The sequence below is a fragment of the Triplophysa rosa genome, linkage group LG12 (assembly GCF_024868665.1).
Source record: "Triplophysa rosa linkage group LG12, Trosa_1v2, whole genome shotgun sequence".
NCBI lineage: Eukaryota > Metazoa > Chordata > Actinopteri > Cypriniformes > Nemacheilidae > Triplophysa > Triplophysa rosa.
In genome coordinates, this window is record NC_079901.1 from 8917709 (window position 1) to 8932399 (window position 14691).

The following is a 14691-nucleotide window of genomic DNA, read 5'->3' on the forward strand; positions in this document are numbered from 1 at the left end:
GAACAAATCAGAGTAGATGAATAACACATCCAATGACTGAAATCAGCAGTTTTGAAAAATAAAGAGCATTGATACTGTTCTTTTTGCAGTAGTGTTCTTCTGCCCTTCTCCTGGTCTCACTCCATTTACTGTAGAGGAGGCTGTCGAAGAATCTTGATGTCTAAAAATACAAGGAAATCTACTTTAAGTCCCATTTCATCAAACATTTGAGCATTTATAAACTGAGAGAATTTGTTCAACTCACCGAAGTGGTGCAGCATCTGTGAGAGACTTTTTAAAGAAGCCTGAGTGAGGAGATGTACGCCTGATAATACAAGATAATGCACTTTAGGTACAGTTTCGGCAAATATTCAAACATTTATAATTTGACAGAATTTGTTCTACTCACTCAGGTACAGGAGCTGGTGTATGTGTGGTGGGGGGTATGCTGGACATTTCTGGCCCACCCATCTCCTGCTTCTGTGCAACAGCTGTTAAGGACCAATCAGAGTAGATAAATCTCACACATGTTCATCCCCAATTAGGGTTTTGAAAGATAAAGAGCATTGATACTGTACACTTTGCCGTAGTCGTCTTCTGGCCATCCCGTGGGCTCACTACATTTGTGCAAGGACCTTGATGCCTAAAAACACAATGAAATGTATATTGGGTTCTGTTTCTGGAAACATTTATAAACTGAGACTGTTTTTTTAACTCACTGAGATGGTGAAACTTTTGTGACAGCGGGCTCCGGCCTTTTAAAGACACCTGAAGGAGGAGAGCCCGAGGCAGAAGATCTACACCTAGAAACACAAAGAAATGTTTATCAAGTATTGTTTCAACAAACATTTGAACATTTATAAACTGAAACAATTTGTTCAACTCACTGAGGTGGTGAATATAGTGCGAGAGAAGGCCTCCGCTTTTTCAATGACCCAGAGGGAGGAGAATTTTCCCTAAAAACACAAAGAAAAGTACTTTAAGAACAGTTTCTGCAAACCTTTGAAAACCTATAAACTGAGACAGTTTTTTCAACTCACTGAGGTGAAGCTTCTTTGACTGGGCGCTCCTGTCTGTTAAAGACGCCTGAACAAGGGGATCTACACCTAAAAATAAAAATAAATGTTAATAGGGTACCATTTCTGGAAACTTTCAAACATTTATAAACTGAGACAGTTTTTTCAACTCACTGAGGTGAAGCCTCCACTACAGTGCACTCCGACCTTTTAAAGAACCCTGAAGGAGGAGATCTTTGCCTAAAATACAAAAGAAATGTACATTAAGCACCGTTTAGGTAAACATTTGAATATTTATTCATTGAAACCGCTTTTTCAACTCACTGAGTTTGTGAAGCCTCTCCGACAGGACGCTCCGGCCTTTTAATGAAGCCAGAGGGAGGAGATCTACGCCTAATAATACAAGGAAATGTATATTAAGTACCGTTTAGGTAAACATTTGAGCATTTATTAATTGAGACCGTTTTTTCAACTCACGGAGTTGGTGAAGCTTCTCTGACATGGCGCTCCTGTCTAGGAAAATACTCTGAAGGAGGAGATCTACGCCTAAAATACAAAGAAATGTATATTAAGCACCGTTTTGGCAAACATTTGAGTATTTATTAATTGAGACCGTTTTTTCAACTCACTGAGTTGGTGAAGCCTCTCCGACAGGACGCTCCGGCCTTTTATTGAAGCCAGAGGGAGGAGATCTACGCCTAATAATACCAGAAAAGTACTTTTAATACCATTTAGAATGATGACAGGTATTTTAAGTATTGTTTTTACAGATATTCAAGCTGTGTATAAATCCAGAGAAATGCTCAACTCACCAACATGAGGAAGGTGCTGGCTGTCTCCACACTTTAGACTTCTGCCGGAATTCTCTCCGGACAAAACTCTCTGCTGTTGAAAAGAAATAACAGAAGGTCAATGACAATAAATAATATTTTAAGTTTTTAAGCAAAATCATTTTTTTTAAATGTAAACAATTGTTTTATGTAAAAGTAGTAATTTAATTTACGCTACGTTTTATTATTTTACACATAAATAACGTAAGTTGGCCTTCTCAACGTTGACGTCAATGTCATGGTCTTACTCGGTCAATATTAAAGATATCAACATGTAAACAGAATGTAGTAAACCGTTAATAACAAATTCATTACTTTAACTGTCATTTCACAGGCAGATTCACACATATAAGAGCATTAGTGTTGGTTAAATTTTAAGTACAAAAAATGTATAACTCACGATTCTCGGCTCTCCTCTGGACCGGGGGTGAGGCATTAGGATCTTCAGCCCTCACCGTGGAGAAATCCAAAACTGCCCAGGACGGAATTACCACTTCTAACGCCTCATATTCGGCATCATCTATGGAATCCGCCCATGATACGGGCTGGATATCGTCGCCGGACGGAGGAACAACAGCCGGATCCATCGTGACTTGGTACACGGCGGTGTGCAGCCAAACGACTCGATGCAGGTGAACTGTGGCGCTGTTTTACGATCAGGCAGGAGTCAACGAATAAGTTACCTTTCGATAGCTCTTCGGTCTCTACTTCCTTCACGCAACGACAACACCAGCAGAAAACAAGCTCGAATCGCAGGGAAAAGCACGCACGCGACGTGAATCCACTCGCAGTTGAACTGTAGCGCTGTTCAACGATCAGTCAGGAGTCAACGAAAGCACCTTTCGGTTAACTATTCGGTCTCACTTCCTTCACGCAAAACAAACAAGCAACAGAAAACACGCACGAATCGCAAAAAAAGCCTCGATCTCTCAGAACAACAAACTCCGTCCACGCCGAACTCAAACCCACGAAGACTGCTGTGAGGCAGCGGCTTTTATAGAGGCAGATGGAACGCGCTTTATGGCGTCACAACCTCACCAAAATGAACACAAGCCATTGCCTTGGAGAACGTCAGAAACCTTGTAATACATTACAGTGAAAATATGAATAAAATATAAATATGGCAAACGTGTTTCTTACTCAAATGTAATAAAATATATAAATTAATAGGATGATGTTGAATCGACGTCTGAATGTCCATTCAAAACTAACAAAAATCGACGCAATTGGTTTACTTACCTAACATTGAAACGATGTTGATTTAAGTTAACATTTACCATAACAAACATTAAAATGAACATGAACAATCTAAAAATAGTTAAAACTAATAGATACATCAGCTGGTAATCAATTATTAAACATCATATTCTGTTACGTTGCTTTATTTAAAAAATACACATACATTAACAAATACATCTTTAAAGCATACAAACATTCTTTGCAAGGCTAATATAAAATGCATTTACTCTCAAATACACACCAAGAGGTATAAAGGTAAAGTTAAAGTATATGCTACTATAGTCTCAATTTACAAATTAAGTGCAATATTTCATCAAGAATAAAACAGGTCATGTTATTTTGTAGCAATTGTATGTCTAGTATTTCCAGTGGGGCACAAAAGGAGATGTAAGGCAGAACATGAGACTCAGACATGATTCACTATTATTGTTGCTTATTTACTAGAAAATAAACTAACTGGATTGGACTAACCGTGACTGTTTGTTTCACAAAAACACAGAAAAGCTTTATTTACATGACTTTGACGGACTAGCACCAGTTCAAATCATAGACCTTTCAGGATTGAAGATGAACTTAAAATTAACTCCCAAAACTTAACATCAGATTCTGGAAGATAAATTCTCCAAACAATGTTACAAGTGGAAGTGGTGCTGGTCCCTCTAGTGTCACTTGCAACCGATCTGTCTTCATGTGAAAGAAAATCTTCTTTTTCATAATGTACACCTGAACAAAGGCGTCACTTTATACCCCTGTTACCAATTATATATGGTAAGTTTCTTAGAATTTATGTGATTTGGAATTGCTAAAATGTGCTTAGAAAAAAATGTGATCATAATATCGCCTTATTATTCACCCCCTTTGTTATAGTGTATTATTGGAGCGAAAATGTAGACCTGTGATAGGGTAACAAGTAGAAAATATTTTAGTCATTCAGGATGTTTTAGGATTTGTGCACCTTCAATAAAGACCCTGAAAAGGTAACAAAGTTAAATAGAAAACTGCAGTTCATAACAAAAACTTCAATTTACTGATATACATGTGTGACTTTACAACTACAAACTCCACTTTCACAGGTGCTCAGTTGACTTTAAAGGGATAGTTCACCCAAAAATAAAAATTCTGTCATCATTTACCTGTATTCCTTTCTTTCTGTTGCAAAACACAAAAGAAGATATTTTGAAGAACGTTTGTAACAGACCACCGCTGGTCCCCATGGACTGCTATTGTATAGGCACACAAAAAGTGCAAGTCAATGGAGACCAACGGCTTTCCGTTACCAACATTATTCAAAATATCTTCTTCTGCGTTCTGTTGAAGAAAGTAAGTTTTACAGGTTTGAAATGTCATGAGGGTTAGTAAATGATGACAACATTTTTGTTCTTGGGTGAACTATCCCCTTTATGGTAGTAGCTGAGGGGTCAGTGTGGTGCTCTGCAGGCCAACATCCGTCCAGGCTTCTTGATGTCTTCAGCTGGGTCTCACAGGATAACAGAAGACCTGCAATAAAAACCATACAATTCATACCCATTACAAATCTATTCAGTCACAAACTGTCACAAGAGTATTTAAATAACTGTAACAACGCAACAATTCTCTGTGACAACCACATGAACAAAAAATCTATTCCGTGTGTACAGAACCAAACTGATCAACTAGCTGTCGTTGATGACATCACGTACACACATGGAACAATAATTTAGGAGATTCATTCCTGCATTTTAAAGGAATAGTTTGCCCAAAAAGGAAAATTTTGTCATCATTTAATCACTCAAGTTGTTACAAACCTGTATACATTTCTTTGTTATGTTGAACACAAATAAAGATAGTTTAATGAAAGTCTGTAACTAAGCCATTTTGAGTCATCACAGACTTTGACTATGGGAATGAATAGTGACCCAAAATGACTTGGTAACACATTTTTATAATATCTTTATTTGTGTTGAGAATAACAAAGAAGTGTATACAGGTTTGTAACAACTGAAAGGTGAGCAAATGATGACAACATTTTCATGTTTGGGTCTCTCTCTCTTTCGCCCCTCTGCCGAAATCCACTGACTGCCTTTGACAGATTTTATGCACAGATGCAGAGACAAAGTGGCAACACAATGACAACATTTCACCTTATGTGCTGTGGGATGCTGTTGGCCAGGGTTCAAGCTCTGACTGGGTCCCTGCTCCTGTGTGGTGGCCGTGGCTGCTCTTTGCCAGTACACTCTAAGTTTTACTTATATAGCGCTTTTTACAATGTTTCATTGTTTCAAAGCAGCTTTACAAGGAAGAAAGACAAAACAAACAAAAAGTTAGTATTAGCATTAAAATAACCAGCAGTCCATCCTTGCTCTTGTTTGTTGACGGACATTGCCTAGCTGGAGCTGCGAGTCCACAGGATCTCGCATGAGGATGGCACGTGAAGTCCACAGGATCTCGCATGAGGATCGCACATGTAGTCCACAGGTTATCGCATGAGGATGGCACGTGAAGTCCACAGGTTCTCGCATGAGGATGGCACATGTAGTCCACAGGTTATCGCATGAGGATGGCACATGAAGTCCACAGGTTATCGCATGAGGATGGCACATGAAGTCCACAGGATCTCGCATGAGGATGGCACATGTAGTCCACAGGTTATCGCATGAGGATGGCATGTGACAATCAGCTGGAGCTGGTGTAATCTGTAGTAACCCTCGGGATGGGTGTCCCAATGGTCAGTCATGGATCATAGCTGCTGTTCATTTACTTATAAACAAGAGATAATGCTGGTATGCATCATATGTATGCTTTGCTGAAAAGATGCGATTTTAATCTAGATTTAACTTGGGAGAGTGTGTCTGACCCTCGACGAATAGTATCGGGAAGGCGGAGATGGCCCTCCGTGCCTCATCACTGGCCATGTACAGCATCACAAGAGTTGAACAACATTCTGCGAGAGGCAAATGTATTAAGCACAACAGTGACTAACTGTGTTCAGCAGCCTGTACATTTAATTACAGTAAATGTACAGTTATGCTTCTTCAATGTTTTATTTTACTAGTTCACTGAATTATTCTAAATTATACTTTTACACCTACATAAAAACACATAACAAAACCGTTTACATAATTTGTACCTGTTCTATTTGCCATTTGTTCTTATTTCATTGCTTGATAACTTTTTACTTACATTACTGTACTGTTACTTACATAACATGGTTTATGAAAATTGATAAAAACGGAGTTGAAAACATGAACTCTTCACATTTACATCAAGGTGCTCAGTTCACTTCACACAACACAGTATGCCAGTAACCATAGTGACAGATTTAAATTTTAAGACGGCACATTTATCAACAAAGTATTATTTATTTTTGCACAAGAGGTTGCGTTGTAACTACAACATAAGGTGTGATACTATCTGCAATGTTGTACTAAAAACCAATCGCAACACTCACATGCGTACAGTATGTTACACAACAAATCTGGCGTTGCATTGTGGTGTCTATGAAAGCTAGAAGACTATCAAATTATACTGTAAACAGCTATTGTGTAGATAGATTGGCAGAACAATACGTCACGAAGCAGCTTGCAGTCAACTTCGTGCATGCACTCATTAGCACAATTAACGCTACAGGGAGTGACTACCCAGGTGACATGCCAGATAGTTGTCCAGTACGTTTCCTTTTACACAGCAAGTCTTCTCCGTAAATGCGATGATTGCAGTTTTCATAGTGTGTTAACGCACTTACTGTACACCATTTTATTATCCTTGGGTCTGCTCCATTTCTTTCAAGGCATTGAAGGCAAAAAAGAAACCAGCGTCTGTTTGCGGACTGCAAGAGAGGGGCGTAACTTCAAGCAGGGGACGTAACTTGAAGTTGTCCAAATCACACAAAACCACGCGAGATGTCAAAACGAGATGTTGTCGCCAAGATGGCCGCTCGTTGTTGCGACACAGTTGCTGCGTCCGGCTCCTTGGTGTTTTGAGTCTGTCGTTCCAATTCGCCTACTTATTATATGCCCTAATAGTATAGTTATACTTGACTGCGGAGTCAAAGAGTATGCACACTGACATACCGCCCTAACACGAAACGGAAGTGACTGTTGCCTGGATGACACTGTAATCCTTAACAACCACAGACATTAAAATACAACTCCTTACATGATAAATAATGAATAAAGAAAAGCTTAAAGGTATTGTTTACTGTATAGTTTACTGTATTGACTCAGCGTGGCATCATTTAATTTATTAATCCTGTGTAGTGTAACTAAACTCCGCCCTCTCGCGGTGTCACTACGCCATCCTTACCGGAAGTAGTGATTCTCTTTCTATATTTTTAGTAAAATATGCCAGGTAAATTATGTGGCACAAATTAAACGTATTAAAATAAATAAAAATTTAATTAAACTGAATAGTTTAGATACTATTTGGGAAATACAGATTTATTTGTCAGTGTATCATTTTATAAAAATATGTTCTATTCAATTGTTCTGATATTTGAGCATACTTTTAACACAGAAACACACAAAATAAATGTATTTATTAATTCATTCAGTTTATTAAATTACTTCAATTTTCCACTCATTTACTCCCTTAGTCATCTATTGCATCATTAACATATTAAAATAGCTAAATGTTGAACATGGCGTTGACTTTTAGGCCATGTTCATCAAGACAGTAAGATAAAAAAGTTTCCATGTCTTCTTGCAAGTGAAACACAAACATAAAGTCATCCTTGTCCTCTGAGAATGGATCTTCCAGGACCTTCCTGAGGGCATTTTGTTCCTCCTCCCTCTTCATCCCCAAAAAGGCAGGCTCTGTCACCCCCCACGGAACAGGTCTCTGTGACTCTAGTCTGCACCCAGTCCCATGCTGTATGCAGGCAGGTCTCTTACAATGGTTGGCTGCTGTACCAGGCGAAGCAAAGATGCAAGTTTAAACATGCATACAACATTTTCAAATAACAAATGGAAAGAAGTTAAACTTGCAAATTTGATCTGGCACATTCTTTCAGCCATTAAAACTTATTTTTCTATTAAGGACTACAAGTAAATAACAGTAACTTGACATAAAAAATTCTGCCTTTCCTGTAAAAGTCGATTTTGCAAAAATTCTCAGGCAGCTAGTTGTTAACATACATTATGCATTTGGCATTTATAGCATATATGTAGTTATTGTATTTTCTTGGATTAAGATACAGTATGTTAGAAGTATCAGGCTGGCATGTGTTCACGGAGTGCACATATAACTGTGACCCTGTAAGTGACTTTAACCTGCGGCTCATAGAGTTGCTTCATATCTAAAAACTGAAGGAAATTAAATGTAGGTACATGCCTGCAAAATGCCAATGCCCTCCAAAGAAGACTCGACTCCGCATGGCTTTTTCAAATCGAGGGGGTTTGAGAGGACATGTTCCTTTACATCACGGTAGTGAGATACATTTTACATAACAGATTAGTACATGTAAAGCACAAAAATGACGATTACTTTCTAGACCAAATTTATGTCCTAAACTTGGCCATAATTCTTACCGTGGTGACCTCATATTTCCTCTTCCTAGGGATGCGGAAAATTGGGTCCAGACGTCCCCAGGCCATCTGTATTCCCTGTTCGGTAAAGTGGGCAAACTTCTGGCCATGGAAGTAGTAGTGAATAAAAAAAAATCTAAATTAACCTTGCTGCCTCAGATTACTGCTTATAATATCTTGACTTTCTCTTGATTTTTTTAAAGACACCAGTACCCTTCAAGATTTTCCACCAACACTGTGCACCACCACCTCCTTAAGCAAGGCATGTCATGCTGAGGAAGACATCAGAGTACAATAAATTTACAGTTTAACCCTCACTTAAACCCTCACAGCAAGAAAGTAAAAAAAGAAAAAACCCTCCAAAACTAAAAGGTAAAAACTGAAGAAATCTGAGGACGGACCAAAGAGGGGCCACTTCAGGACCAAATCAAAAACCATATCACATGTATTAACCATATTTATGAACATTGAATATATACTTACAATTGTGAAATCAAATGGAGCTTCCATGACAACATTATTGAGTATTGCAAATATAGCAAAGTTTGTACAATTCCTTTTTTGTGTGCATGTGAAGTCAGCAAACTGAATTAAAACAGAGAATCCTCTATTGCAACAGTATGACTCCTATTACGTTAGCAAAAACTGATTCATGTGGAACTGAGAAAAGAAACAACTAAAGCTGCATAACAGAGCGCTGACACTGTGCTGACATCGTTTGGGCCTTATTCCATTTATAAGCACAATGTCAGTGAAGTAAAGGAAAAAGCTGCATTTTGTAGGCTGGCTATAGGCACTGTAAATGGACATTCTGTGAGAGTGCATGAATTTAAAATGTTTTTTTTGTTTTGTTTATTTAACTGGAAAACTGTTTACTTACCATTATCGTGAAGATTCAGTCAATGCCGTAATGTTGTCGAGGGAGCCCCTTTTAAAATAAATAAAATATCAAAAGCTTAAATATTTAGATGTTGTTAATGCGATAAGGTCTTGCTTGGTGTGTAGGGTGTTCAAGTTGTGAAATGCATGAGTGAAATGAGAAATTGTTAGTGTAGTAATAGCCTATAATGTGACACAAAACCAATAATGAATTAATACTAAATAATAATAAAAATCAAATTTTGTTTTACATTCCTTAATTCCAAAACATACACACACAAAGCAAATGATTTTTTACCTTAACATCCAGGGCTATTAATTCTGTGAATGGTCCTGAGATAATGTACTTTTAGAAGTACTGGATCACACACAAACAATTTCCGTTGAGAAACACAAGTATTTTTTTAGCTGCAGAACATGTCAGTTTAAGGAACACAACTGGCAAACAGCAGTAGTTCAAACAAGTCTGGGGAACACGACTAACAGTAGTTCAAACAGTTTGAGCAAGTCTGGGGAACACAACTTAAGGGCTGTTCACATTATAACGATAACTATAAAAAAGGTTTTAAAACTTCTTCTTTCTTCATTTAGGAGAATAGCTGTGTTCACATCACAACTATAGCGATGAAGAGATTTCGTTGGGATCACTTTCAGAACGATTTTTTCCAGTTAATGAACTGTATAGTTACAGTTATCGTTATAATGTGAACGGCCTTTTACAGTAGTTCAAACAATTTGAGCAAGTCTGGGGAACACGACTAACAGTAGTTCAAACGGTTTTAGGAAGTCTGGGGAACACGACTAACAGTAGTTCAAACGGTTTTAGGAAGTCTGGGGAACACAACTAACAGTAGTTCAAACAGTTTTAGGAAGTCTGGGGAACACGACTAACAGTAGTTCAAACAATTTGAGCAAGTCTGGGGAACACGACTAACAGTAGTTCAAACAGTTTTAGGAAGTCTGGGGAACACGACTTCCAGCAAACATCTTCCTTTGAAACCTTAAGATGTTTCGATAAGGCCCATGTGTAAAGCCTTGTCCTCTGTCTGAATATAGGGAATCCAGGAACAGAATCTCTCTTTGAAGTGGCTTAATTACCTACAGGAAAAATAGTCTTGGAAATAAGTCAACAAGTCTTATACATTTATAAGGATTACAGGATTACAAAGGCTTAAAAGAGGGCCTACAACTTAAATGCGATTAATTTTTCAGTATAATTCCAACCTCTTTACATGACTGTCATTTTGCAATAAATACTAAAATTCACTTACACACAACAGAAAGTGCCCAGGGATCCATAGGGGGAAAATAAGGGCATATTTCTTTTGGAAGTCCAACTTAAACATAAAAGAAAGTATTGCAAATTAGCAATAAGGCTTTTTTCAACAATTTTTTTTCAGCTGCCTGAGAATGCTAGCAACACTTTTTTTTTATCTTTGAAGTCATTTCTTAACACATAGTTTTGAATCGATTTATTTATTTTAACTTATTTAATCAATTTTTTATAATTGTATCCATTATTTATTTAAATTTTATGATTTCATTGAAATTTACATTTGCATTTCCTCCATGTATGACCTTTAAGTGTTTTTGTTTTATTGTGTGTTGCAACTTATGTTTTATAATACACCTTTCAAAGCCAAGTTGGTGGATGTGACGAGGGAGGCGTGACGAGAGCCGTGGGAGGAAGAAGCGAGGCCGGGACGCGATTGATAATGAGTGTCAGCTGGGCGTCATTCCGGCCTCGTATCTCTCACGGAGGAGCGGAAGCATAAAAGGATGAACGGCAGGAGAATACGGCGAGAGAGGACCGGGCCCGGACATTAGTTAAGTTTTGTTTAAGTTTGTTTATGTGGCCGGCAGTCGTCCGTGAGGGGCTGCCGGCCTGTTTTATGGCTGTTTATGGTTTATTTGTTTTTGAATTAAAGTTTGTTAAATGTTCGCCGGTTCCCGCCTCCTTCCCTTCCGTTTTATTGTGCTTTGTTACAGTGGAATATGGAGATCAATGCAAACATCTTTCCCCTGTAAAAGATATTTATACCAATTATTACAGCCAGTTTTTCAATTGAATTTGTCACATATATCTGTATATAAAGATGCACACACCTGATGCACAATAATTTCATTGATAAGTCTAAAGCTGTGGGGTCTGGGTCTGAGCACTTGTTTGTTTTGTTTCATGTCGAACACATGGTACAGCTTGACTGCTCTCCATGTGTTCGCCGTCCCTTGTGTCGGTAACTACTATCTCATTATTGTTTCACTCTCTTCACCTGGGTTGGCTCCGGCTTTTCTCTCTCTGCTGCTGTTTCTTATCACGCACTGGAACGCCTGCATCCAGTTTTTCATATGTGCGCTGGGTGAATTTCCACCTGATAGCTGGGTCACTCGAGAACACCTCCTGGTACATCTCAACTCGCTTTTTACTGACTGTGTAGGTATTTAACACGGTGAGAAGTCATGTGAATTTAACGCCTGTTTTGCTCTTTTTCTGTCACATTACGCAGAATGCCTCAATTGGAGAGAAGTACTCTTCTTCTTTCTTTCGAGCATTCTCCCAAATGACCCAGACACCATATGCATTTCCTGACCCTCCACGTATGTCACATTTCAAACATTTATGCATTCGAAAAACTTAAATTGAGTGATGCTTGCATATAGGTGAACTCAGGGCTAGGGGCTGTCACGATTATGAAATTTGACTGACGATTAATTGTCTAATAAATCATTGCGATTATGACGATTAATTGTCTGTTTTAGGGCTTTGACGATTATGACGATTAATTGTCTGTTTTTGAGCTTTGACATTTAATTCTCATACATTTTTGAATCAGCTATTGAAACAACCATATTGTTCTGAATACAAGACTTGTTTTTTTTCTTGGAAATACATCAGAAAAACTTGGGTCGTCATATATTTAAGGTTTAGGCTTTTACCTGTCAAATACTTACAAATGAAGTAAATTGATCAGGTGTGAATTGAAGCCACCATTAAAATGCTATCAGTCATAGAAAAGCTTCTAGTCTGTTTTTTTCTCACTTGCAAGACTACAACAAAATTTTACTTGTATGTTAATGAAATTTTGGTAGACTGGTTTTCACACTGAGATTTGCTTAAATAATATTAAATTGTACTGCAGGTAATTTGTATATGTTTTAGTTTTTTTTTTAAGTGATTGAGTTGTGGTGGTACATTTGACAAGTATTACCATGCTTTAGTAACAATATATACAATAAAATATGCAATATGCAGATGCACTACAACTCCCCCTAGTGTCTTCTATAGAGATGTGCGATAATTGCGATGATGTGAAACCATCGCGATGAGGTCAAACAATCGCGATGAGACGATTATTTAATAATCGTGACAGCCCTACTCAGGGCTTTGACAAAATCCTTAACTCTAAAATTGACCTTAACCTTGTGAAAGAAAGCAGTATTATTTGCATCGGCAAGCAGCACTCAAAAACGCTGTAAAAAAGATGTAATAATGGAGTTTGCATTGATGTGGTTCTCTGATTTGTAGGTATTGAAGAACAATGGACCACCATCATAAGTATTGTGATTGGCTGGTGGATGTTAAGTGCACTTGTTGCTTTGGGGATAGCAGCATTTGCAGCTAGACAGGCGAACATAGAAGAGGTGCTCTTTTGTAACATTTGCTTATTTTTTATAAATAAACTGAAGGGTCAGATAATGTCATGCCATATTTGATATGTTACATCTGTAGCTGAAAAACTTTGAGCATCTGCCCAAGACTTTGCGCCAGCGTGTCATCGCAGGCTACAGATGGCAACAGAAAAAGAGCTTTCTCAGCCTCCTGCAAGAATCACTAAAAAAGGTTTGTCAAAGTTGAGAAATTTTAAAATTAGTTTAAAATGTGAACTGATGTATGAAGTTATACCACTTTTTAGTTGCTTCTTGTTTTTATTATAGAGATTCAAATCCCAAATGTTGTCACTGACCAATCAAAATGAAATGTTCCAGAGAGCCGTGTGATAAATGTGTATATCTTCTATAAGTTTATTTTGTCTATGTGTAGGAGTAAATGAGCATATTCATGAGCTCAAAGCTAACAGACATTTCATGTTTCATACGGTAGGATGTTATGGAAGTCATGTGCCCAAACCTGACGAAGGGATGGATGTTTGCTAGCGGCGATGTCAAGATCATTGAAGCCGTTCTGATGAAGCTGGAGTACGAAATCTTCCAGGCAGGCGACATCATCATCCGTCTGAAAGGGCCAGCTGACATGATGTTCTTCATTGAGGATGGACAGGTACTCGACCGAAAAACGACCGAAAAACGTTTTGCAATTGGTATATTTTAAATATATATATATATACTGTATATATACATATAGATAGATAGATATATATCTCCAGTCTACTTTTTAAATGTTGACTAAAGCCCATTGCATATTTTCGCATCCGTCAAGCATTTTGAGTGGCCTTTTTTAACAATTCAGAGACACCGTACAAACGAGAGCCAAATACGAAAAAACGCATACGAAAATTTCAGACTATATGTGCAAAGACCATTACTGACAGATAGGGTAGGTCTAAGTATGTTTGGCGTATACTTGTTGCTTTCATCTTTTGATGGAGATATACTCTATAAAAGTGTTATGAAGTATTTGGCTTGTAGTTATGTTTTGTTGCAAATATACACTCACCTAAAGGATTATTAGGAACACCTGTTCAATTTCTCATTAATGCAATTATCTAATCAACCAATCACATGGCAGTTGCTTCAATGCATTTAGGGGTGTGGTCCTGGTCAAGACAATCTCCTGAACTCCAAACTGAATGTCAGAATGGGAAAGAAAGGTGATTTAAGCAATTTTGAGCGTGGCATGGTTGTTGGTGCCAGACGGGCCGGTCTGAGTATTTCACAATCTGCTCAGTTACTGGGATTTTCACGCACAACCATTTCTAGGGTTTACAAAGAATGGTGTGAAAAGGGAAAAACATCCAGTATGCGGCAGTCCTGTGGGCGAAAATGCCTTGTTGATGCTAGAGGTCAGAGGAGAATGGGCCGACTGATTCAAGCTGATAGAAGAGCAACTTTGACTGAAATAACCACTCGTTACAACCGAGGTATGCAGCAAAGCATTTGTGAAGCCACAACACGCACAACCTTGAGGCAGATGGGCTACAACAGCAGAAGACCCCACCGGGTACCACTCATCTCCACTACAAATAGGAAAAAGAGGCTACAATTTGCACGAGCTCACCAAAATTGGAC

General features: G+C 38.1%; 1 protein-coding gene and 1 long non-coding RNA gene across 3 annotated transcripts; both read right to left on the reverse strand.

The window, feature by feature from the left end:
• Nucleotide 1: 1 nt before the first annotated feature.
• LOC130563229 (proline-rich protein HaeIII subfamily 1-like) lies at nt 2–2412 on the reverse strand. The gene is made up of 13 exons (XM_057348661.1): nt 2226–2412; nt 1808–1880; nt 1625–1693; nt 1473–1541; nt 1320–1388; nt 1170–1235; nt 1020–1085; nt 867–935; nt 699–782; nt 558–622; nt 389–470; nt 245–304; nt 2–160 (listed from the first exon to the last, which is right to left on the reverse strand). The coding sequence occupies exons 1-13, from the start codon at nt 2410–2412 to the stop codon at nt 43–45; spliced, it is 1077 nt and encodes a 358-aa protein (XP_057204644.1). The 3' UTR covers nt 2–42.
• Nucleotides 2413–8371: 5959 nt separating this feature from the next.
• On the reverse strand, nt 8372–11340 carry LOC130562689 (uncharacterized). Of its 2 annotated transcripts, XR_008964002.1 has the most exons (4): nt 9446–11340; nt 8779–8837; nt 8569–8667; nt 8372–8452 (listed from the first exon to the last, which is right to left on the reverse strand). It is a non-coding gene; the product is annotated as an uncharacterized LOC130562689 (long non-coding RNA). The 2 variants fall into 2 exon arrangements; XR_008964001.1 differs by having other exon boundaries at nt 8779–11340.
• Between the last annotated feature and the right edge of the window lie 3351 nt (nt 11341–14691).

Excerpts from the sequence above, each read along its gene's own strand:
- LOC130563229 (XM_057348661.1), bottom strand. The coding sequence starts at position 2,412 with ATGGATCCGGCTGTTGTTCCTCCGTCCGGCGACGATATCCAGCCCGTA. Across the intron at positions 471-557 it reads GAAGACGACTACGGCAAAGT|CTGTTGCACAGAAGCAGGAG; the intron begins GTACAGTATCAA and ends GGTCCTTAACAG. Across the intron at positions 161-244 it reads ACAGATGCTGCACCACTTCG|ACATCAAGATTCTTCGACAG; the intron begins GTGAGTTGAACA and ends TTGTATTTTTAG.